The sequence below is a fragment of the Apostichopus japonicus genome, chromosome 1 (genome assembly GCF_037975245.1).
Source record: "Apostichopus japonicus isolate 1M-3 chromosome 1, ASM3797524v1, whole genome shotgun sequence".
In the NCBI taxonomy this organism is placed as follows: Eukaryota; Metazoa; Echinodermata; class Holothuroidea; order Aspidochirotida; family Stichopodidae; genus Apostichopus; species Apostichopus japonicus.
This window is the reverse complement of record NC_092561.1, coordinates 14,815,031-14,841,593: the sequence shown is the minus strand read 5'-3', so window position 1 is coordinate 14,841,593 and position 26,563 is coordinate 14,815,031. Positions and strand designations below refer to the sequence as shown.

At 35.6% G+C, this 26,563-nt stretch overlaps 1 protein-coding gene across 8 annotated transcripts; it reads right to left on the bottom strand.

Moving 5' to 3' along the window:
- Nucleotides 1-475: 475 nt before the first annotated feature.
- On the bottom strand, nucleotides 476-25,864 carry LOC139968635 (uncharacterized). 8 transcript variants are annotated; one of them, XM_071972842.1, is made up of 8 exons: nucleotides 23,654-25,809; nucleotides 20,549-20,661; nucleotides 17,480-18,920; nucleotides 16,476-16,553; nucleotides 15,136-15,195; nucleotides 8,467-8,526; nucleotides 7,601-7,660; nucleotides 476-5,704 (listed from the first exon to the last, which is right to left on the bottom strand). In XM_071972842.1, the coding sequence occupies exons 3-8, from the start codon at nucleotides 17,729-17,731 to the stop codon at nucleotides 5,561-5,563; spliced, it is 654 nt and encodes a 217-aa protein (XP_071828943.1). In that variant the 5' UTR covers nucleotides 17,732-18,920; nucleotides 20,549-20,661; nucleotides 23,654-25,809; the 3' UTR covers nucleotides 476-5,560. The 8 variants fall into 8 exon arrangements, 7 of the variants coding, with proteins under 7 accessions (XP_071828943.1, XP_071828978.1, XP_071828933.1 ...); XM_071972877.1 differs by having other exon boundaries at nucleotides 17,480-17,675; nucleotides 18,757-25,864; XM_071972832.1 differs by having other exon boundaries at nucleotides 20,549-25,815.
- Nucleotides 25,865-26,563: the final 699 nt, after the last annotated feature.

The following is a 26,563-nucleotide window of genomic DNA, read 5'->3' as shown; positions in this document are numbered from 1 at the left end:
ATATAAAAATATATTTATATATACATATATATATTTATATTTTATATATATTTTATATATTTTTATATATATATATATATATAAATATATATATATATATATATATATATATATAAATATATATATATATATATATATGTATATATATATATATATATGTATATATATATATATGTATATATATATATATATATATATATATATATATATATATATATATATATATATATATATATATATATATATATATATATATATATATATATATATATATATATATATATATATATATATATATGCTTCTTCTAGCGAAGAAGCATGAAACTCGAGTAATAGCGCAAACTTTGTACGAGTGTACATTATTTATACCTATATATATATATATATATATATACATATATATATATATATATATATATATATATATATATATATATATATATATATATAGATATAGATATAGATATAGATAGATAGATAGATAGATATATATATACATTGTCTTATTTCGTTTTTTCTTAATAATTGTAGATTCACTCTTAAGACATAACATTTTCAACTTAACGCTAAAGGTGTGTGTGTTGCTTAGCATATTAACGTTCTTTATAATTAATGTACAATACTTGATTTTGTTTATCACCCTGTTATGACTTCGATCAGGCCTAGTTACGTTTCTTTGACATTTGTAGAATGACCAATCCGAAATAAAAATAATTCATAACCGCATAATGTCAAACATGTCTACATTTTCCGGAGTATTTATTTTTAACCTCTAAATATTGAACTCTCGGCACATCACAGATCGCTTAGACCCCTCAGAACTTTTTTAAATATTCTAGTACGTAACGCTTTACCAAAGCCATTTTATTCCTTGCCGAAGGCAGAAGGAATCAATGCGATGGTGATGGCGTGTGTGCGTGTGTGGGTGTGTGTGTGTGTGTTCTCACAACAGCTACCTTATGGAGACGGTTAGGTGTCCTAACATAGCCTTGTGGAGACACATTTCCCTGTGGAGTCATTTTGGCCGTCTCCACAAGGAAAGTGACAATAATCAAGCCAGTTTTACAAGAAATTTGCATATTTAGGTAATTAATATGTATATTTGATGTACTTGACCATTTTGAGTCCTATGGGATGCTAAAATATTGGAAATGACATTAGTTACAAGCATTTGAAAAAATGTCTCCAGTAGGCAAACCTAATGGAGACTTTGAGTGTATCAGTGTGTATCTGTGTATCAGCTGGAAAATTTCTAAATCCATTGTTATTGAACAGTGCCCTCAATTTAACTTTCCTTATGGAGACACGTTTGGTGAGCTTACTTGGAAGTGTAATACTTCACCAATATGAATTTTAAATGTTTGTTTTTGTATCTGGCTGACAATTCTTTGTTTGAGTTTAACATTTGAAACAATCAATTCATTTACCAAATTTCTTGCCAGGACACAGCAACACTGAATATGAACTTTTTTGACTCCTGCTAGGTCATGAGAGCCATATCAAAAGGAGGTTCATAGGTGACCATATCAGATTGTGCTAGTTTTCCAACACTTCTAATCCCCTTGTCTGGGCCTGTCAGTTGGTTTGTCTTTCTTAAGCTCTGTCACTGTTTGGTATTTGACCTTGCATTCCAGTATTTTCATACCAGTCTAGAGAACATACAAATATACCCAGGGTCAGGACAAAGGTACATATTTAATTAAAAAAATATACATGAGAGATCAACTAACAGGCCACCACTCTGGGCCATGCCGTAGCCCCAGCAGCTTTGGTGATATACAGCTTATGAAGACGGGAGGTCAATCAACTAATTGAAACAGTTATGGATATTTCTCCCAATATATTTTATAGTCATGCCTGATTTTCATTACAGATCTAACAATTCTTTTCATCTAAATATCCTTATGTATGATAACATGATCGTGTTTTGAAAGCTACTTCAAGGATTGTACCTACAGTACTTTATTGAAAGTTCCTTACAATAAAAATTTGAATGCATTTCATTTGGTACCAAACTCAAATATACACAAATATTGCTTTCATGATGTTTCTTTTCCAATTTATTCTGTGAATCTCAAATGATCAGGAAATAACTTCAAGGAAGAACATTATTTAAGGAACAATATTTTATATAAATCACCACAATTCTAATTTATTTTTCCATATTGGTGACATTTAATTACAATGAAATTGGCTGTACAGAATGAAACAACTCTGGTTGGCAGTAAGTTTAGCCATTAACAGTAATGGTAACAAGTTCAACTTTGATTATGTGAATACATTTTGACTTGCAAATACCTCTATGTGAAACAAGCTTATCACATATTTCAGTTTGAATCTCAAATGATCAGGAAATAACTTCAAGGAAGAACATTTTATAAGGAACAATATTTTATATAAATCACCACAATTCTAATTTATTTTTCCAAATTGGTGACATTTAATTACAATGAAATTGGCTGTACAGAATGAAACAACTCTGGTTGGCAGTAAGTTTAGCCATTAACAGTAATGGTAACAAGTTCAACTTTGATTATGTGAATACATTTTGATTTGCAAATACCTCTATGTGAAACAAGCTTATCACATATTTCAGTTTGAACTGCAATTCATAGTATTTAATATCTTTAAAATGATACAATCAATTCAACAATTTCATAATGCTCTATTCTGTAGTGTATCAGTTTCTGCAAATGCAATCATGATGCAAGTGCAGGTTTTGATGTCCTTAACTAGGCCAGAAGTACTTCACTTGTTTGAACTAACATGTTTACGTAAGTGATTTAGCAGTCTGGATTCTGATTTAATGGTATTTTTGAGAAGTGGCTGATTTAATTTCATTCGAAGTAAGAACCAAACAATGTAACAAATTTTTAGCCAGTCTGAAGTTATTTTCTTGAACCAAACATAACCTACATGTTATGAAATATGTTGTGTATTACAGTACTCCATGATTGGATTCTGTAAGCATGAATTATAATGGTGACATGAAGATACACAGGGGAGAAAAGAGATATTTAACCAAGGGAAGAATTCAGCAATACCAAACACATTATGAACATACACTGGACAACAGATGTTGACCTATGTATACAGAAGCTTAAAGCAGAAAATATACCAAGTATATCCCAATTCTAATAACACACAAAACACCTGTTGCAATGAAATGTACAAATGTTGTGGATACAGTTTATGAGTAGCTATGATGATTACTTTAAAGAGCAGCAAATCATATATGGATAAATCCAATGCGTGATTCATAGAGGACATAATTCCAATAAGGTTACTTTTTAAAAGTTAATAATTGTCAATTCATAACAGTATTAAAATTCATTCACAGAGCAAAAATTCTATTCAGTAATTCATATTTACCATAGCTTCAATAAACAATAGTACTTTATTAGTCTAATTTGTTACAAAAAAAATGTTTTCAAATAATGCAAAATTTTACTCAAATAAAATTATTTTGTACCCATTGAATATCAAGGTTTTTATGTAATACAAAATATTTCATTGAAGACTGTTACAATGTAAATCACTACATTTTATATATCAAATTTAAAAAAATATCTAACATTTTGTAACCATCAGCTTATTTCAGAATTCAGTCATAAAATCACGGAACATTCATATGATCTTTCTCACTGACAAGTTTGAAAGGTTTGAAAGGTACAAAAAGGCAAACTGAAAATGACAGCTTGTTAAGTTTGAAATTCTTAGTACTGTATAGATCAAAGTGATACTAACTCTGTTGAACTCAAGCAATCCAAGTTTAGATGCATTATCATATATTGGTAAGTCTAACAGAAATGTGTAATTCTGGAAAAATGTGAACTGGGGATGTGACACTTGTGGTCACAAATCAGACTGCGCTGACTATATTAAGAACTTTCTATTCATACATTTGTGGGTAGTCACTGATATTTGCAAACAACATAACAGATGGTTTGCAAGTTGATTCCCCTATTGTAAGAAACACGTTAAGGACATGTACACACTTTCATTCACATACAAGTAAATTTAAGAGTTACAGTTTATACACTAAAGAGGTCTCAGTGCCAACTAATATGGTCTGTATTGAGATAATTTAATTTGGAGTGCCTAAACATATTTTGGCATTGTTTGGTGAGCATATCTTGCATGAAATTGGCATATTATGCAACTTACAGTAGGCGTACTGAAAGGGCTAATCTAATTACAAGCTGTCTTTCCACTACAGTGTATATGACATTTGCTTGTTTTAGTACACTAGATAACTTTCAGTAATAAGGTTTCAAAATCAGAATATGCAGGTCCATATCCAAGCAGAATAAGAAATACAATGAGGTTTTGCTGGCTTCATTGCACTAGACTTCTGCTTGTGAACCAGAAATAGCTGTTACAATGTAATGGCCCGAACCACTTTGTTGATTTACAACTACACTATGGCATGGTAAACACAGTTCATTCCACTGTACGTGGCAATACACACCTCCACCAAAACAATAGGGGTCTTGTACCTAATGTGATACATCCACACACCAAGTATGTGAAATATAATCATTCCCATTGTTAGATATCATGTAAAAGGCTTTTCAGAGTTTGACCTCTGTTGACCTCAAATGAGATTTGACCTCACAAGCATTGGATTCTTGTACTCCATATGGAAAATCAATATACCGTGTAGCCTATAAAAAGTATCGTGATTTCTACCATAAGAAATAATGTTTTGAAGGTTTTCAGGTCTCGACAAATGTTTCTAAATTTACTCGCTATTTGGCAACCATTACTAAACATCTACTCGCCAAAACGCAAAATTCACCAAAGAAGTGATTACAAAAATACTTACATAGACATTACATCCTAAGGAAAACAAATAAAAATATTACATCTTGAAAAATACAACGAAGATAGGGTGGCTCCTGTTACATTAGGGCTCCACTAGTATACTCTAGGCACTGTATGGTTATACAGTGTACCCAATTAAGTAACACAGTAGCAGATATGGCCAGGGAGGAATAATGGGTGCGATCCCTTCCCACCCCCCCCCCCAACAACTTTTGAGTACCCCTACAATTTGGCCTCTGGTGACTCCAAATGACCTTTGACCTCCATAAAAACAAATATGCTTGTAATGAATGTGTCGCAACTGTATACTAGATATGAGATTGGTCCAAGCTTCCCTTCTTGAGGTATCGTGCATACAAGGTTTGCACATTTTGACCCAAAATAACCTCCATATAAACATTCACTTCCTCTACTTAATGTGGTACTCCTTCACACGAAATACAAGATTAATACAAGCTTTCCTACTTGAGATAACGTGTTTACAAAGTTTTCACAATTTGACCCCTCAAATGACCTCAAATGACCTGGACCTCTACAAACAATAGGCTTCTTTTACTCAATGTGATACACCTACTTATCAAATATGAGATTGATCCTAGCTTCCCTTCTTGAGATATCGTGTTTAGAAGTAAGATTTATGTTTCATTTTGTGTTTGCTTTTTCACTTTGTTGATCATGTTGTAGCATTTAAATTTAATTTGCCTCCATGATCTATTTTGTAAGTTCCCTTCCGCTAATCTGATGCACTCTTCACAAGCATCCTTCCCAGGCACTTCTGAGGCCCGTATGTAAGTTCCAAGGTGTTTCCACACAGCCTGGTTCTCCTGTTTTGTCCACAAAGTCTTGGACGTTTTACCTTTAGCTTTCTTGCAGGGATCTGTTTAGGATTAGAAACATAGAAATTCAATGCACAATATGTTTTACACACCAAGAATTCTTAAGTTCTATTAAGGATCAGTCTGTGGACATAAGCAGGGGCGGCGATCTGTTTCAAATATTGGGGGGGACATTTGCTTGGGTGCAGGCGAATTACTATCAAAGCGGAGCGCCACCATTGGTTGGCGCGCAGCGTACAAGAAAAATTCTGGTTTTGATAGCCCCCCAGATCACCGGAAATGGCACTTCTCGGGCTTGAAAATGGCCAACCAAATGTACACTTTTGCCTGAGAACCAAGTTTTTTTTCATTCATAACCTTTTTTCAAGATTGTCACCAGTCACACATCATGTTCGACCTCATTGCATCTCCTGTGGATCATTGCTTTTGTAGGTAATTCTACGTAACGCCCCACAATACCCGTCAGCCCCACTTTTCAAGGTATTAAGCCCATTATTTGTTCAGAATTTGAATAATAAATTCACTTCAAAACATATCCATAATGTTGATAAAAATAATATAGAAAAAAAACCTCAACCCCTAACAGACCGGTCAAAATTGAACGAGTAGAGGGAAATATGATGAAGAATGTTGGTCAAGGAATTTTCGAAAATTCAGACACAGTTAAATTATTGGTGTACAAATATTAAAACCTCTTGTAACGGCTACTATCAAACTTAGATATCATAGAAAATACCCAAAAAATATGCTTGAGGGGGAGGGGCAGTTTCCACCCTTCGCCCCCCCCTCCCTTGGCTACGCACCTGCGGTTAGAAATCTTGTAGGAAACAGAGCAAATGGAAACCCAGTGAATCCATATCGATGTGGATCATATATATGATTGTACGTACTGACACTCATACACAAGAGTCAAACCAAATTTCATTACGGATGCGGTCCGTCTAGCTATTCATTTCAATAAAAAAAAAAAGTGAAAACTACTTTCGGTCATATAGTAACAAATTGTGACACGGTTAGACAGGCGCCTTGCTAGGAATTTGCCAAGGGAGGGGCAAAGCTTGTACCCAGACTTTCTAAGCGTAGCGCCACCATAAGTTGGCGCGAAGCGCAAAAGAAAATTTTGGCCGAAAATGCCTCCCAGATCAATGGAAATGGCACTTCCCAGGCCTTGTAAGTTGCATCTAAGCATTTCCTATTTTGAAATTACTAGCGATATCATAAAAAAATACAAAACAAATGCTTGAAAAAAACTATGCCACCAAATATTGGGGGGGATATTAGATACCATATCCCCCCACCTAAAATATTGGGGGGGACATGTCCCCCCGTCCCCCCCATGATCGCCACCCATGGACATAAGTTGTACAACTCACCACTTGAACTTTGAACTGACATTTGCCATAACTGTGACAAACAGGACTGACACAGAAGGAAGGCACTGCACCTCATTACATTTGAAGTTCCATTGGGTGCAAATTTGAATGAATATGACCAGTTTGTGTAGTACAATAGACTGTATTAAAGTTAAATGTTAGAAGTAACAAGCCAGTGTAAACAAACTACATATTATGTAGGATTAAATAGACAAGTCTTTGGATAAAACATGCAAGTACTGTGCATGATAATAGTGTATAGTTTTAAAAGTATCATGCACTTATGTTTAGAAATATGAGCATTCCTTATTTCCTTTTAGTAATTGGCATTTTCTGGATCTGCCAAATAGTAACAATTAATATAAAAACAATTTACTAGCCTGCCACTGCAATATAATTTGATATGCCAGTATCAGAAAGAATGATAATCCAAGGGTACTCTTCTGCACTGCTATCTGAATTACATTGATGGAGAGTTTCCTTTGTTCACTTAGTTGATTTAAAGCTTTTTAGATCTATGGTAAAACTGCATGGCTAAATTATTATGTAATGGCTTATACGTACCACTTCAGACTGCTCTCCAGAATTACTAGTCACTTCGTCAGGTTCGGGTTCAGAAACCAACTGTAACAGAACAGCAAAATCAATGTAGTTGCATTCCTCTTTTATGTGAAGGGGGTTTTTAAGATTCTGGTACAGTTTATCAATTACTGGAAATTTTCTAAGAAACATGAATACAGGTGACACATTAAAGTAGACTTTAGAACAATAGCAAACCTCCAATTAACACAAATACTTGAGGCATTATTGTGATCCCCAATTGGTCATCATTTTTAGATATGTACAAGTGTATTCCTTGTGGATACTGTATACAGTGTATATATTGTCTCCATAGGGAACAAGTGTGTGTAGCACTATTGGCATTTTATCATCAGAGACAATACATATTTTGACTCATTGGGTCAAGCTGACACTAGAAATGCATCAGAATTGTTTCCTGAACACTCACTGACGATGCTGCTGAAGGGATGAACATTGCTACAAATATGATGACTTGTGATTTAATGCACATGCACATGCCTTGCCTTGTGGAGACAATACTGGTTTGTGTGTTGGTATATTATGCTAATAGGGAAGATGTTTTTTTTTTATCATGTGTAGGCCTGGACAGCACAATTCCAAAACCATTACTAAGAAAGGCTTAATAACACCTACTTTTGACAAGAAAATACCAATGATTTCATTCATATAGTCATATAAAAAAACTTATTCATTCGCGAAACACTTGGCAACCAATGTTGAACCATTTTGATTTCCCGAATGTATATCATTTGATGGAGAGTTTCCTTTGTTCACTTAGTTGATTTAAAGCTATTTTGAACTATGGTAAAACTGCATGGCTAAATTATTATGTAATGGCTTATACGTACCACTTCAGACTGCTCTCCAGAATTACTAGTCACTTCGTCAGGTTCGGGTTCAGAAATCAACTGTAACAGAACAGCAAAATCAATGTAGTTGCATTCCTCTTTTATGTGAAGGGGGTTTTTAAGATTCTGGTACAGTTTATCAATTACTGGAAATTTTCTAAGAAACATGAATACAGGTGACACATTAAAGGTGACTTTAGAACAATAGCAAACCTCCAATTAACACTAATACTTGAGGAATTTTTGTGATCCCCAATTGGTCATCATTTTTAGATATGTACAAGTGTATTCCTTGTGGATACTGTATACAGTGTCTATATTGTCTCCATAGGGAACAAGTGTGTGTAGCACTATTGGCATTTTATCATCAGAGACAATACATATTTTGACTCATTGGGTCAAGCTGACACTAGAAATGCATCAGAATTGTTTCCTGAACACTCACTGACGATGCTGCTGAAGGGATGAACATTGCTCCAAATATGATGACTTGTGATTTAATACACATGTACATGCCTTGCCTTGTGGAGACAATACTGGTTTGTGTGTAGGTATACTGTGTTCATAGAGAAGATGTGTCTTCATCATGTGTAGGCCTGTACAGCACAATTCCAAAACGGTTACAAAGAAAGGCTTAATAACACCTACTTTTGACAAGAAAATACCAATGAATTCATCCAGATAATCAACGGATAAAACTTATTCATTAGCGTAACACCAGGCAACTTGTGTGTTGAACCATTTTGATTTCACTAAATGTATCACTTGATGGAGAGTTTCCTTTGTTCACTTAGTTGATTTAAAGCTATTTTGAACTATGGTAAAACTGCATGGCTAAATTATTATGTAATGGCCTATACATACCACTTCAGACTGCTCTCCAGAATTACTAGTCACTTCGTCAGGTTCGGGTTCAGAAATCAACTGTAACAGAACAGCAAAATCAATGTAGTTGCATTCCTCTTTTATGTGAAGGGGGTTTTTAAGATTCTGGTACAGTTTATCAATTACTGGAAATTTTCTAAGAAACATGAATACAGGTGACACATTAAAGTAGACTTTAGAACAATAGCAAACCTCCAGTTAACACTAATACTTGAGGAATTTTTGTGATCCCCAATTGGTCATCATTTTAGATATGTACAAGTGTATTCCTTGTGGATACTGTATACAGTGTCTATATTGTCTCCATAGGGAACAAGTGTGTGTAGCACTATTGGCATTTTATCATCAGAGACAATACATATTTTGACTCATTGGGTCAAGATGGGACCAGAAATGCATCAGAATTGTTTCCTGAACATTCACTGACGATGCTGCTGAAGGGATGAACATTCCTACAAATATGATGACTTGTGATTTAATGCATATGCACATGCCTTGTGGAGACAATACTGGTTTGTGTGTTGGTATATTATGTTAATAGGGAACATGTTTTTTTATCATGTGTAGGCCTGGACAGCACAATTCCAAAACCATTACTAAGAAAGGCTTAATAACACCTACTTTTGACAAGAAAGTACCAATGATTTCATTCATATAGTCATATAAAAAAAACTTATTCATTCGTGAAACACTTGGCAACCAATGTTGAACCATTTTGATTTCCCGAATGTATATCATTTGATGGAGAGTTTCCTTTGTTCACTTAGTTGATTAAAAGCTCCTTTGAACTATGGTAAAACTGCATGGCTAAATTATTATGTAATGGCTTATACATACCACTTCAGACTGCTCTCCAGAATTACTAGTCACTTTGTCAGGTTGGGGTTCAGAAACCAACTGTAACAGAACAGCAAAATCAATGTAGTTGCATTCCTCTTTTATGTGAAGGGGGTTTTTAAGATTCTGGTACAGTTTATCAATTACTGGAAATTTTCTAAGAAACATGAATACAGGTGAAACATTAAAGTAGACTTTAGAACAATAGCAAACCTCCAGTTAACACAAATACTTGAGGAATTTTTGTGATCCCCAATTGGTCATCATTTTTAGATATGTACAAGTGTATTCCTTGTGGATACTGTATACAGTGTCTATATTGTCTCCATAGGGAACAAGTGTGTGTAGCACTATTGGCATTTTATCATCAGAGACAATACATATTTTGACTCAATGGGTCAAGCTGACACTAGAAATGCATCAGAATTGTTTCCTGAACACTCACTGACGATGCTGCTGAAGGGATGAACATTGCTACAAAAATGATGACTTGTGATTAAATACACATGTACTGTACATGCCTTGCCTTGTGGAGACAATACTGGTTTGTGTGTAGGTATACTGTGTTCATAAGGAAGATGTGTCTTCATCATGAGTAGGCCTGGGCAGTACAATTCCAAAACAAGTACTAAAAATGATTTGTGATTACTTGTGATTTAATGCACATGCACTGTGCCTTGCCTTGTGGAGACAATACTGGTTCGTGTGTTGGTATATTATGCTAATAGGGAAGATGTTTTTTTTATCATGTGTAGGCCTGGGCAGTACAATTCCAAAACAAGTACTAAAAAAGGCTTATTAACACCTACCTTGGACAAGAAAATACCAATGAATTCATCCAAATAATCAACAGATAAAACTTATTCATTAGCGTAACACCAGGCAACTAGTGGTGAACCATTTTGATTTCACTAAATGTATCACTTGATGGAGAGTTTCCTTTGTTCACTTAGTTGATTTAAAGCTATTTTGAACTATGGTTAAACTGCATGGCTATATTATTATGTAATGGCTAATACATACCACTTCAGACTGCTCTCCAGAATTACTAGTCACTTCGTCAGGTTCGGGTTCAGAAATCAACTGTAACAGAACAGCAAAATCAATGTAGTTGCATTCCTCTTTTATGTGAAGGGGGTTTTTAAGATTCTGGTACAGTTTATCAATTACTGGAAATTTTCTAAGAAACATGAATACAGGTGACACATTAAAGTAGACTTTAGAACAATAGCAAACCTCCAATTAACACAAATACTTGAGGAATTTTTGTGATCCCCAATTGGTCATCATTTTTAGATATGTACAAGTGTATTCCTTGCGGATACTGTATACAGTGTCTATATTGTCTCCATAGGGAACAAGTGTGTGTAGCACTATTGGCATTTTATCATCAGAGACAATACATATTTTGACTCATTGGGTCAAGCTGACACTAGAAATGCATCAGAATTGTTTCCTGAACACTCACTGACGATGCTGCTGAAGGGATGTACATTCCTACAAATATGATGACTTGTGATTTAATGCACATGCACATTCCTTGCCTTGTGGAGACAATACTGGTTTGTGTGTTGGTATATTATGCTAATAGGGAAGATGTTTTTTTTTATCATGTGTAGGCCTGGACAGCACAATTCCAAAACCATTACTAAGAAAGGCTTAATAACACCTACTTTTGACAAGAAAATACCAATGATTTCATTCATATAGTCATATAAAAAAAACTTATTCATTCGTGAAACACTTGGCAACCAATGTTGAACCATTTTGATTTCCCGAATGTATATCATTTGATGGAGAGTTTCCTTTGTTCACTTAGTTGATTTAAAGCTTTTTAGATCTATGGTAAAACTGCATGGCTATATTATTATGTAATGGCTAATACATACCACTTCAGACTGCTCTCCAGAATTACTAGTCACTTCGTCAGGTTCGGGTTCAGAAATCAACTGTAACAGAACAGCAAAATCAATGTAGTTGCATTCCTCTTTTATGTGAAGGGGGTTTTTAAGATTCTGGTACAGTTTATCAATTACTGGAAATTTTCTAAGAAACATGAATACAGGTGACACATTAAAGTAGACTTTAGAACAATAGCAAACCTCCAATTAACACAAATACTTGAGGAATTTTTGTGATCCCCAATTGGTCATCATTTTTAGATATGTACAAGTGTATTCCTTGTGGATACTGTATACAGTGTCTATATTGTCTCCATAGGGAACAAGTGTGTGTAGCACAATTGGCATTTTATCATCAGAGACAATACATATTTTGACTCATTGGGTCAAGCTGACACTAGAAATGCATCAGAATTGTTTCCTGAACACTCACTAACGATGCTGCTGAAGGGATGAACATTGCTACAAAAATGATGACTTGTGATTAAATACACATGTACATGCCTTGCCTTGTGGAGACAATACTGGTTTGTGTGTAGGTATACTGTGTTCATAAGGAAGATGTGTCTTCATCATGAGTAGGCCTGGGCAGTACAATTCCAAAACAATTACTAAAAAAAGGCTTAATAACACCTACTTTTGACAAGAAAATACCAATGAATTCATCCAGATAATCAACGGATAAAACTTATTCATTAGCGTAACACCAGGCAACTTGTGTGTTGAACCATTTTGATTTCACTAAATGTATCACTTGATGGAGAGTTTCCTTTGTTCACTTAGTTGATTTAAAGCTATTTTGAACTATGGTTAAACTGCATGGCTAAATTATTATGTAATGGCCTATACATACCACTTCAGACTGCTCTCCAGAATTACTAGTCACTTCGTGAGGTTCGGGTTCAGAAATCAACTGTAACAGAACAGCAAAATCAATGTAGTTGCATTCCTCTTTTATGTGAAGGGGGTTTTTAAGATTCTGGTACAGTTTATCAATTACTGGAAATTTTCTAAGAAACATGAATACAGGTGACACATTAAAGTAGACTTTAGAACAATAGCAAACCTCCAATTAACACAAATACTTGAGGAATTTTTGTGATCCCCAATTGGTCATCATTTTTAGATATGTACAAGTGTATTCCTTGTGGATACTGTATACAGTGTCTATATTGTCTCCATAGGGAACAAGTGTGTGTAGCACTATTGGCATTTTATCATCAGAGACAATACATATTTTGACTCATTGGGTCAAGCTGACACTAGAAATGCATCAGAATTGTTTCCTGAACACTCACTGACGATGCTGCTGAAGGGATGTACATTCCTACAAATATGATGACTTGTGATTTAATGCACATGCACATGCCTTGCCTTGTGGAGACAATACTGGTTTGTGTGTTGGTATATTATGCTAATAGGGAAGATGTTTTTTTTTATCATGTGTAGGCCTGGACAGCACAATTCCAAAACCATTACTAAGAAAGGCTTAATAACACCTACTTTTGACAAGAAAATACCAATGATTTCATTCATATAGTCATATAAAAAAACTTATTCATTCGTGAAACACTTGGCAACCAATGTTGAACCATTTTGATTTCCCGAATGTATATCATTTGATGGAGAGTTTCCTTTGTTCACTTAGTTGATTTAAAGCTTTTTAGATCTATGGTAAAACTGCATGGCTATATTATTATGTAATGGCTAATACATACCACTTCAGACTGCTCTCCAGAATTACTAGTCACTTCGTCAGGTTCGGGTTCAGAAATCAACTGTAACAGAACAGCAAAATCAATGTAGTTGCATTCCTCTTTTATGTGAAGGGGGTTTTTAAGATTCTGGTACAGTTTATCAATTACTGGAAATTTTCTAAGAAACATGAATACAGGTGACACATTAAAGTAGACTTTAGAACAATAGCAAACCTCCAATTAACACAAATACTTGAGGAATTTTTGTGATCCCCAATTGGTCATCATTTTTAGATATGTACAAGTGTATTCCTTGTGGATACTGTATACAGTGTCTATATTGTCTCCATAGGGAACAAGTGTGTGTAGCACTATTGGCATTTTATCATCAGAGACAATACATATTTTGACTCATTGGGTCAAGCTGACACTAGAAATGCATCAGAATTGTTTCCTGAACACTCACTGACGATGCTGCTGAAGGGATGAACATTGCTACAAAAATGATGACTTGTGATTAAATACACATGTACATGCCTTGCCTTGTGGAGACAATACTGGTTTGTGTGTAGGTATACTGTGTTCATAAGGAAGATGTGTCTTCATCATGAGTAGGCCTGGGCAGTACAATTCCAAAACAATTACTAAAAAAAGGCTTAATAACACCTACTTTTGACAAGAAAATACCAATGAATTCATCCAGATAATCAACGGATAAAACTTATTCATTAGCGTAACACCAGGCAACTTCTGTGTTGAACCATTTTGATTTCACTAAATGTATCACTTGATGGAGAGTTTCCTTTGTTCACTTAGTTGATTTAAAGCTATTTTGAACTATGGTTAAACTGCATGGCTAAATTATTATGTAATGGCCTATACATACCACTTCAGACTGCTCTCCAGAATTACTAGTCACTTCGTCAGGTTCGGGTTCAGAAATCAACTGTAACAGAACAGCAAAATCAATGTAGTTGCATTCCTCTTTTATGTGAAGGGGGTTTTTAAGATTCTGGTACAGTTTATCAATTACTGGAAATTTTCTAAGAAACATGAATACAGGTGACACATTAAAGTAGACTTTAGAACAATAGCAAACCTCCAGTTAACACTAATACTTGAGGCATTTTTGTGATCCCCAATTGGTCATCATTTTTAGATATGTACAAGTGTATTCCTTGTGGATACTGTATACAGTGTCTATATTGTCTCCATAGGGAACAAGTGTGAGTAGCACTATTGGCATTTTATCATCAGAGACAATACTGTACATATTTTGACTCATTGGGTCAAGCTTGAACTATGGTAAAACTGCATGGCTAAATTATTATGTAATGGCTTATACATACCACTTCAGACTGCTCTCCAGAATTACTAGTCACTTCGTCAGGTTGGGGTTCAGAAATCAACTGTAACAGAACAGCAAAATCAATGTAGTTGCATTCCTCTTTTATATGAAGGGGGTTTATACATAAGTTCATAATAATAAGTTTACTAAAACATATCTTAGAGACACTCATGCTGTTGAAACATTCAGATAGACATTAATGCAATAGTAAAGGTCCCATGAAGATTGATACAGGATGATACAAATAATTCTCACTAAAGGAATTGGTGTTTTCATGACCTTTCTGATATCACAGTTTTCTTGAGAACCACCATGTCAGCAAAATATTGCACAAAGGGTTTTCTTTAAATCAAGTAAACTGGATGACTATATATCAGCACACAAGAATTTCCATGATATTTTTTCTTATATCACAGTTATATCACAGTACAATGGCATATAGTATTTCTCCATAGCAGTTGTCCTGAGTACTACCAAATCAGCAGAGTTCTGTAATGAGGTATTTCTACTAACAAATAGTTTCCTGAGGTCTACCACATCACAGAAGCTCTGTAACAACGCAGCTCATTCACAGCAACTGGTCTGAGGATAACCTTCTGAGAGAAACATGGATATAATGTATTTTCTCTTTTCAATTTTCCTGAGGACAACATTACCACAGATACATAGACTGCAAAATAGTGATTCTTTTAAATACATTTCATCACACAAAAATGGCAAACCATGATAATCATACATTTTTACTGAGCAGTTTTCCTCAGGGCCACAGGCTGTATCTGAGAATGCTACATACCAGAGGAAAACTGAAATGGCATTTTTCATTCATAATTTTTTTTTCCTGGACACTGCAATGATCTTTTTCTTTGTTCATAGTTTGTCTGTAGGATTGTTATGAAAATTAAGTTATTATGAAAAACAGGAAAATTATGAATTTCTGTAAATCACAGTTTCTTGAGGACAGCCAAACCAAAGAAACACCAGAATTATTTCTTCAAAAACGGTTATCTGAGGACTAACCATATCATCACACAAACATATTACTCCATTATCGTAGGTTTCCTGAGAACTAAAGGAAAGAAGCATGGAGCTGACATTTCTAATATCACAGTTTATTTGAGGACTTTAACCATATACCAGAGAAACACTACACAATGGTTTCTCTTTTGAAGTTTGTGGAGAAGAATCATAGTAGAGGCATGGAATTTAATAGCATTCTCTAAATCCTGGCATTACTTTGACCTCAAAAAATTTAACTTTATTTCAGACCATCTTTCCACTGCAGATAAGCTTTATTAATGGAAAAAATTATCTTTGGCCAAAGAAATATCAGTAATGACCAACCTTTTTAAAACCACAGAAAGAAAGTTCATCAAGGCTGTGATGCAATGGTACTGTCATTTTTTCTTTTCCTTCCAGTGGCTGAAAAGCAAATTGTCAGGAATTATTAATATTCTTCCTTTAACCAGTTACATCCAAACAAAATATTATGTCCACACTCCCCACATTGAGAGTATGGTGTTGTAAATGTTAATGGTAGACTTGGTGAATTTGTTACCAGTCCTGATACCCCCCCCCCCCCTCAACCAACCAATAATTCCCATTATTTGCAAACCATATGGGGCTCTCATTTACCAACGTAGCCGTTGAGGTACAAAGTTTCAAGCATGTATATATATATCATCAGCATAATGAATTTTCATGCTTGTAACTGTACAAGTCTTTGTTTGTTCATGCCTGTAACCATTTATTTATTTATTTATTTGTTTCTTCAATGAAACAACAGCTAGCAGGTGAGTTGAAAACATTTCACAATTTAAGAGGAAAGGAAGTGTCCTGAAGACTTTTCCTTTTGGTCATTTCCTAAGGGCCTCTTGGACTCTTTTCTTGGTCTGCAACATATGAAAAAAAGAAATGGCTTTCATATTTTTAAGTTTGCTCTTAGTGTATGGATTAGTCAAAATTTTGCGTAAAAAGAACATCACTGGGATCTTGTGTTTGTATACATAGTATTTATGAGCACTGAAAGAAATTATTTGAATTTATGGACCATTGTAATAAGTACGTTCCTGTCCATAATCAGACTTTATGATAGACAAGTGCATAGGAACAGCATGCGTTGGGCTTAGTTGATGCTCCACTTGGCTAAAATATGCTATTAACTGCATTTGTTTGCATTACTGTAACCTAAAACAGGCATAATAATATCAGTAATACAAACTTATTTACAACGTGTCATTGCAAGTTGCTGCATGTGGCCACACATTTTGTTCTCTTAATGAGATAAGAAGAATTCATTTTACTTTATTTGAAAAGAGGATAGCTATTAGCAATGAGGAAATCTTTACCTTTTTCCGCCATGGTAGATTGGCTACACCATAGTCAAACCACAGTTCTGTCTCAGCTGGGATGTCTTTAGTAGCAAACAGACATAGGTAGGGTTTGGACTGGTGTAGTTTGCAAACAATGATCATTTTGCAGTTTGGGGCTATGTGGTAATCATTGACCAGCCTTCCTTTCCCATGCTTATCAGTAGCATCCACACTAAATAAAAAGGTAAGTGAAAGACAGTTTAAAAACAGGCATGTAAGAAGAGACATTTATGTTAGTATAACATTCCTCAGCTGACAGCACCAAGAATAGATGTATCACAAACTAAGAGGGTTATATAAATGGTTAGGCAGCTGTGTACAGGCCAGTGCACATGCAGGAATGAACTGTAGTCTAACAAAATTCACATGGTTTGACATTACAGTTGGTAATGAGGATCAAGTGCAGTACTGCAAAATGTCACTTGTTGCAAAATCAAGTAAAATGTTCAGGGTGCTTTAACACTAGATCCGGATTAGATCTCAACGTCAGGATCAGCGCCTATCGAGATCACAGCTGTAGTGTAAATGCAGTTCAGATCCGGACCTGATCCTCCTATTTTGATGCTGGCAGAGACCAGGATTTTATCCTGATATCAAGATCAAGTGTGTAGTGTTAACCCTTCAGGATCAACTGTGTGTTGAAGTAGCCTTCCTTGTTGTCATAGCTTGCTGCATATTCTGGTAGGCCTACATAGTTAATGGTATGTGTGTTTCATAGCCTTAAGACTGTGAATATAGAGGAACCTTTAGTGAATTGCAAGCCATTTTATATTGACAATGTCCTGACTAATTAAGAATTTCGAATACTGGTGTTTGTAACTGTATAGACATTTGTGATACGACACAAGCTGTCCCAACAGCAAAATCTCTGAATAGTGAACAGTTTTTTTTAAGTTGTAGGTTAGTTGCTAGCCTCCATAATGCTCCATACTACATCAACACTACTACAGTGTAAAGTATAGGAGGATCAGAGTATGAACTAAGTATGAACGGGTCAGGATCGGTGTATTTTATTACCACATGCAGGGATAATCGTCTAATAACATCAGTGGATCTGATCAGGATCTAGTCTAGCACCTTTATTCGACTTGCCATGAACAGCTAGTTATTATGGAATTGCAAAGAAACTGATTCAAATGATTTCAAGCTGCCACATGAAATATTTATCAAAGTTTCAATGCAGGACACTGCACCCTGGTAAATTTATTTACAATATTTAGTTTAAGCTAAGATACTTATGTGTAAAAACTCACCATTTCAGAACACCTTTGTCCTTAAAAAAAGTAAAGGAAACTCCCCTTTGAAAGTGGGTAAGATTTTTCTCTTTTCACTGCTTCTTCTGATGAAATTAGTTCACCCCGCTACTCCAGCAAAAATTCTTTCTGGCTGAAGTCCCTGGTAGTGAAAACACCATAACCTGTCAATATAAAAGTGTAAAGGACAGTGCATCATTATTTGCCAGCAACATTAACTTTAAAACAATTATTGCTAATGCACTTGCATCTATTTAGATCATGATGGTAATTTATTTCAGGCTGTATGTTGCTTATCTAATTTTGAAAGATGTGAGCAGTGAAAGCAAATTAATCTTCCTGACATATATATTTAGCATTACCGAGGTACTGCTTTTATTTTATTTTGGAGCATTTACTGGCTGAAAAATGTGGTATATGATTCAAGATTCCTTTTTCGCTACATTTCTGTTCCTTCTCTGATATTTGGGATAATCCTTGGTTATATCTATGTGGATAGTGGTATCTGAAGTGTTCCATTATAAGCTACAGTATTGGGCATTTACTACATTGCAATGTAAGCAAAAACGATATGACATGTATCACATATCAATATATAGGATATAATCTGAGGTGTACTTGACTTCAGTTAATTCAATTAAATGTAGATCAATAGATTTGCATTTCCTACATGGAACACTCACTTATATGTATGCCACCTGAATATATGCAAAATGTCTTCACTGATGATCAATGGCCCACCATATCATAGCAGCTGAAGGCCTATGGTATGTTTATGTTAATATGACAATATAAACATGTATATGGACATCCTCAAAAGCAGCATTGTCATACAGACCTGTATAGACACAGTATCTCTATGAACTGTGCAAGCCTTCAAGCTCAAGACCACAATAGTATATGAGTTAGCAATTTCTTTCCAATGAGCTCTCTACCATCGAAAGGCAAGTAGTGACGAAGGAAAGTAATGTTACATAACCATTAACCAGTACATCTCTATTTGCTATATCATCTGTGAGGAATGTTCACATACTGTACATACTATATTAGACAGCTCCTACCATACTTCTTGTTGAAGTTTTGCCATTTTACAAACTTGAAGCGATTGAAAATGTAAGGTCAGAGTCATGCTTGCTGGTTTCACCAAGAAGCTGAATGTTACTTGACTTTTTAAATACTGGCTACTGGTATGCACCGAGGGGGGGGGGGTACAGCTTCTTAAGTTGTATGTACCTACATATTGTTCATAGTTGCCATTGTGTTTTTCAATTAATTGGTGTAAACAGCTAAGAAAATTAATTCGTAGGAAGAAACAGGAACTATGGAACCTATGCTGAGCTGGTGTACACAGCCACTTCCATTCATTCAATTCTGTGAAGTCATACTTTTATCTGCTTGAATAAATGTATTGCAGGTTGGTATGCCCTTCGTTCTCTATGCCAATCTATCGATTGTGTTCTAAGTTTAGCTGACTAGTTTTGTGCATGTAGCTACACAAGATGATATGGCCTGCTTCATGCACATGTCACATTATTTGTTCAGCTCATTCAGGTGCATTTGACAAAGGTAACTAGGATTACATCATTCTTGGATTTAGAAGCAGGACAGTCTGCAGCATTTCTCTTGTAGGTTGGTAGTGAAGTTTAGTAATATGGGCAAAATTCCAACATCTAGGAATGTGTTGTATCCAGAGTTACCTCTGAAAAATATCAAATTTCATTAATATTTTTGTTTTTTGTCACAAGCGATGAATAGTCAATACAGCAATTTATGAAAGACAAGTATAACTTACCAATGAAATCATTTATGTAGCGGACATCAAATCCAGCTTTATCTACCCCAAGCTCACAATAATTTGTGGCTTCTTCCACAGGCTTCTTCATCAACCGACGTGGCCATCTCTTCCTGTGATATGAGCAACAAAATTATCCCACTAACCTTTCACAGGTTAACTTATAGGTAGAAATAACATAGCTAAATAAGAAAAATTACCAAGCTTTGACTGAAACTATTTATGTTTTGATAATGGCACTGTCTGGTTTTGTTTTAATTAATAATTTTTTTTTTCAGTTGCAAATATTACCTTGTTTGCATTGGATTGGGCACACTTTTGTGGTGGTACGGGAAAACTTTAACGAGAGTACTTAAACAATAACACATAAGGTTAGGTTACATTGGAAACAGGCGTAGGACTATTGAAGTATTTTAGTAGTGACTAACTGTAAATAGATTCATTTATGCTTCTTCCTCTCCTTCATCTGCTGTGTTCATTTTACTCTTGATAAGTAGTTGTTAGACTTTGAAAACGTTACTTTCTTAGTTGTGCCTGTTTGCTTTGTCTGTATGCAAATGTAGTATTGGATGGTTAAACCTGATTGGTTCATAGTGTTGCTACTGGTGGGTGTAGTTGGGCCAATGAGAGAAGTTAAGTTGATCACATGGTTATATGCTGTAGTTTAGGAGCTCCCTTCCAGGAGTCTTATAGGAAGAGTTGCAGTTTTCTTGTGAGCCAGTCAACAGGGCATGAGTAGAATCTGGGCACTCTTGAGGTTAAAAAACTAAGCTGTCAAACTTGTCTGATGAAAAGGTATCTTAACTTTTCTGGAGGAATTATATGTTGGAGGAATTATTTGTAAATTGTATTTACATCTTGATTACTGTGCCTATTCACACTAATGGAATTGATGGAACGGAGAGCTGTCATCGCTGTTTCATTTATCGCTATCACCCACGGTACCTTTTTATACTTGCTGTTATCTGCTGGACATTCATTGACCCTTTTTATCCTTTATGGTGGATACCAGTCATTGGGTGTCTACCCTTTAATTTAATAACTTTGGGACATAAAACCGTTCTATTGGATAAATTCACATGGTCAAGAGGTTTCTAGCCAGCAACAACAAATCAAACAGTTGATAGGAATACAGTGCTACTGGAAGATACAGACCCCCCTGCCAGATAAGCCTATCTCTTATTTTATTAATGTACACAATATACTAGTCTTGTGGCCACTTGACACTCCCTAGTTAATTGTAACTTTTATCCCACAATTAAGTGTAAATTGATACCTGTTTAAGTATAATTGTATAACAGTGCATTCATTTGAAGAGTACTTTGCCAAGTTTCTCACGTTGCATATTTACTTAAATATTGTGGCCGGGTTATATAGTTACATACTGAATCAAAAAGCCAGTCAGAGTCTTAAATTCTTTGTTTAACCTGTTGTATTTAACATATAGTGGTTAGCTGTCCTCACACTTCGTAACCACTAGAGGAAATCCCAACAAGCCTGCTGGTCAGCTAGATGCTGACGAGAACCCCATATCCCGCATCTCTTAGATTACCTTCAAACTTGTCTAAATTAGAGCGCCAGCAGCTCTGCTATATTCATTGTACTTGGGCTGATAACATTTTAACAGATCCTCATAAGAATAAAACCAAAATACATTTATCATACTGATGTGATCTATATGTTCCAATCATATTACAATGTTGCTTGTACAAATAGTTGTGCTTTCCACCAGTATTTAGAGCTGAATTAGACATTCCAACACTGTTGGTAACTAACAATTAAGTTTTGGTAATCCTATACTGTATTATATAATGATTCAGGACCTTTGCCAATTTAGTTGGAATTTTTGTATTAAAATGCAAATGTAGATAGCTAGTTTGTTTGAAAAATAAATATAGTGGACATGAAGCTATAGTGTACTGACAAGTGGCAAATGGAACACCATTTGTTTTCTATAACTTTGTAGATCTTACAGCCTTGGCAACAAAGGTCTTACTCTTATGCATAGCCTGCTGTACTTAATTGAAAGTCCTAGGAGAATGGACAACTATGACAGGCCTAAAGGCTTGAATTGAACTATTGTTCAACTGAATTCTCTTAAATCACATCACATTAATAGCTGACTGTTCCTGATCCTTACACCATCATGTGCATACACCAGTATGACATGTAAGATGCATAACTGACCTACGGCTAACAACAGTTACACTATTATACCCCTTATCACCTTTGCCAATGGCTTATAAACTATAGTTTTAGTGCAAAGTGGCTATTCTTACGACTAGTTGTAACAATAATTCCCTTTTGCGCATGCGCAGTTGCTATTTTTACGACTAGGAGTACTATTTTTATGACCGGGAGTAACAATAATTTCCGGTTAGGGTTAGGTTTGGATTGAGGGTTAGAGTTAGGGTTACCCCTACTACATGCGCAGTTGCTTTATTTACTTTGAATTCGCCGATGTCGTAAGAATAGTTTATAAATAATTGTTACCACTAGTCGTAAGAATAGCCACGGCCGTTTTAGTAGGCTACATCACAATGCTTTAAAAGCCTATCTTAGTAGATTTACAATTAAAGCCCAAGGAGTTACCTTGTGCCTTCTGTAGATTATGAGTCACTACCAAGAATACCTATCAAGCTTAGCTAGAGTAGAGGAAAGGCTGGACTAGGCATAGGCCTAGATCCATGCAATTCTAGGGTAGGCATATCCTAGGCCTATATACAACCTAGGCCTAGGCCTAGGCATACATCTACTGTAGCCTTCAGTAATTTATCTAGCTGCAAGCTAGTAATAGTAGTATTTAACTTACTGCTAACCGTCATACAAACATATACTCATGAAGGTTGCAACTGTCAGAAAAATGAAGGGCTAACATGATGTGTAAGTACTGCGGCTGTGCTAAAGTAGCAGACTAGGCCTAGCCTAACCTAGGCTTGAGCACACTAGTAATACATCAGGCCTATTATAGGCTAGGCCTATATTATAAAGTGTTACTAATGTAGACTAACCTGGTCTACAATCATACAGCAATGTAATGTGTATCATCTAAGGAAGTTATCGTTACTAAGACCCAATTGTAAACAAGATCTTGAAAGTACTTACATTTTGAAGAATGGACTCCTACAAACGCTACAGTGTCACTGCAGGTATGTCACTGTAAGGTTGATGCACAGTCAGTTGATAGTATACATGGTTAAACAAATCGAGGGCGCTATATGAAATGCCATGTCGTCTCCATTAGGGATGATTCACAAGGCTATGCTGGGCATAATGTGTATCCTGAAATATGTTTCAAGTAACTGACTCCATAGGGTAGCTCTTGTAAGTACGTGTGCGTGTGTGTGTGTGTGTGTCTGTGTGTGCATCTGTGACACTTTCTTGGGTACGCTCTATCTCAATAAGGGAAAGTTGGATTGAGGCCAAACTTGGACTATAGATCCGCCATATGGAGAAGGTGTGCCCTATTGTTTTTGGTGCCCACAAAGGTCACCAAAGGTCAGTTATGGTAAAAAAACCGAACATATTAAAACTGCAATAACTCCCAGTGCCAATGTGCGACAAGGTTAATATTTTGGGAAAAGTTGTGAACTGGTTAGGGGAACATTTTCAAACTTAACGGTCATGTGATCCGAGGTCACCAAAGGTCAATGAATGATAAAAAACTAGTATTTTTGCGATAACTTGAGAACGAAATGTCCGTTAGGGTTGGGAGTTGCTCCTATGTTATGCAATTGTCGACCCGCATCTGGGTGACCCTTGACCTCAATTTGACCTCTGGTGACCTTTACGTGTTTTTGGGGATTTTTACAGTTTTGATGCTATTTTCAGATGTCAAAGGTACCTTCTGATCATAAATGTCAATGGGTTGACCCCGTGTGACCTTTATGTGCGAAGTTATATGGGGTCAAAGTTTTTCGGTCGGAGTTAGGATGGTTGTACAGACTTTTCGTTTTGTTTTTTGGAATCAGGAGATTAAACTACATCTGAAACCAAGGTCAAAAGGTCAAAGGTCACATTAGAAAAAATGTGCTTATTTTGGGAGGAAACGAGCAAAAAAGAAAATGTTTGGTTTTGATGCTAGATTTGGATATCAAAGGTACCTTCCGATCAAAAATGTCAATTGGTTGACACCCGTGTGACCTTCGTGTGCGAAGTTATACGAGGTCAAAGTTAATTTTCAGACATTTAATGCAACAACTCCCAGTTCCAAGGTGTGAAATGGTTGATATTTTTGGACAAGTTGCAAATGGTATAGGGAAATATTTTCAAACTTAACGGTCATGTGATCCGAGGTCACCAAAGGTCAATTAATGTCAAAAAACTAGTATTTTGGCGGTAGAAAATGGGCAAAGAAAAAAATGTTTGAATTTTTATAGTTTGATGCTCTAATTTAGGTCTCATCAATCAAAAATGTCAATAAGTTGACCCAAGGTGACCTTTGTATGTTAAGTTATATGAGGTCAAAGTTAATTTTCAGACATTTAGTGTAATAACTCCCAGTGCCAAGGTGTTACACAGTTGATATTTTGAGACAAGTTGCAAATGGTATAGGGGAATATTTTCAAACTTAACGGTCATGTGATCCGAGGTCACCAAAGGTCAATTAATGATAAAAAACTAGTATTTTTGCGATAACTTGAGAACAATATGTCCGTTAGGGTTGGGAGTTGCTTCAATGTAATCCAATTGTCGACCCGCATCTGGGTGACCCTTGACCTCAATTTGACCTCTGGTGACCTTTTTAGTGTTTTGTGGATTTTTACAGTTTCGATGCTATTTTCAGATGTTAAAGGTAGCTTCTGATCATAAATGTCTATAGGTTGACCCCCATGTGACCTTCGTGTGCGAAGTTATATGAGGTCAAAGTTAATTTTCAGACATTTAATGCAATAACTCCCAGTTCCAAGGTGTGACAAGGTTGATATTTTTGGAGTAGTTGCAAATGGTATAGGGGAATATTTTCAAACTTAACGGTCATGTGATCCGAGGTCACCAAAGGTCAATTAATGATAAAAAACTAGTATTTTTGCGATAACTTGAGAACAAATTGTCCGTTAGAGTTGGGAGTTGCTTCAATGAAATCCAATTGTCGACCCGCATCTGGGTGACCCTTGACCTCAATTTGACCTCTGGTGACCTTTTTAGTGTTTTGTGGATTTTTACAGTTTCGATGCTATTTTCAGATGTTAAAGGTAGCTTCTGATCATAAATGTCTATAGGTTGACCCCCGTGTGACCTTCGTGTGCGAAGTTATATGAGGTCTAAGTTAATTTTCAGACATTTAATGCAATAACTCCCAGTTCCAAGGTGTGGCAAGGTTGATATTTTTGGAGTAGTTGCAAATGGTATAGGGGAATATTATCAAACTTAACGGTCATGTGATCCGAGGTCACCAAAGGTCAATTAATGATAAAAAACTAGTATTTTTGCGATAACTTGAGAACAAATTGTCCGTTAGAGTTGGGAGTTGCTTCAATGTAATCCAATTGTCGACCCGCATCTGGGTGACCCTTGACCTCAATTTGACCTCTGGTGACCTTTTCGTGTTTTGTGGATTTTTTACAGTTTTGATGCTATTTTCAGATGTTAAAGGTACCTTCTGATCATAAATGTCAATAGGTTGACCCCTGTGTGACCTTCTTGTGGGAAGTTATATGAGGTCAAAGTTAATTTTCAGACATTTAATGCAATAACTCACAGTTCCAAGGTGTGACAAGGTTGATATATTTGGAGTAGTTGCAAATGGTATAGGGGAATATTTTCAAACTTAACGGTCATGTGATACAAGGTCACAAAAGGTCAGCTAATGTTAAAAAAGTAGTATTATGGGGGGAGAAAATGGGCAAAGAAAAAATGTTTGAATTTTTACAGTCATGCTCTATTTAGGTCTCACCGATCAAAAATGTCAATTGGTTGACCTCCGGGTGACCTTTGTGTGTGAAGTTACATACAAGTTCAAAGTTAATTTTTTGACATTTAATGCAATTAAATCTCAATGCCAAGGTGTGACAT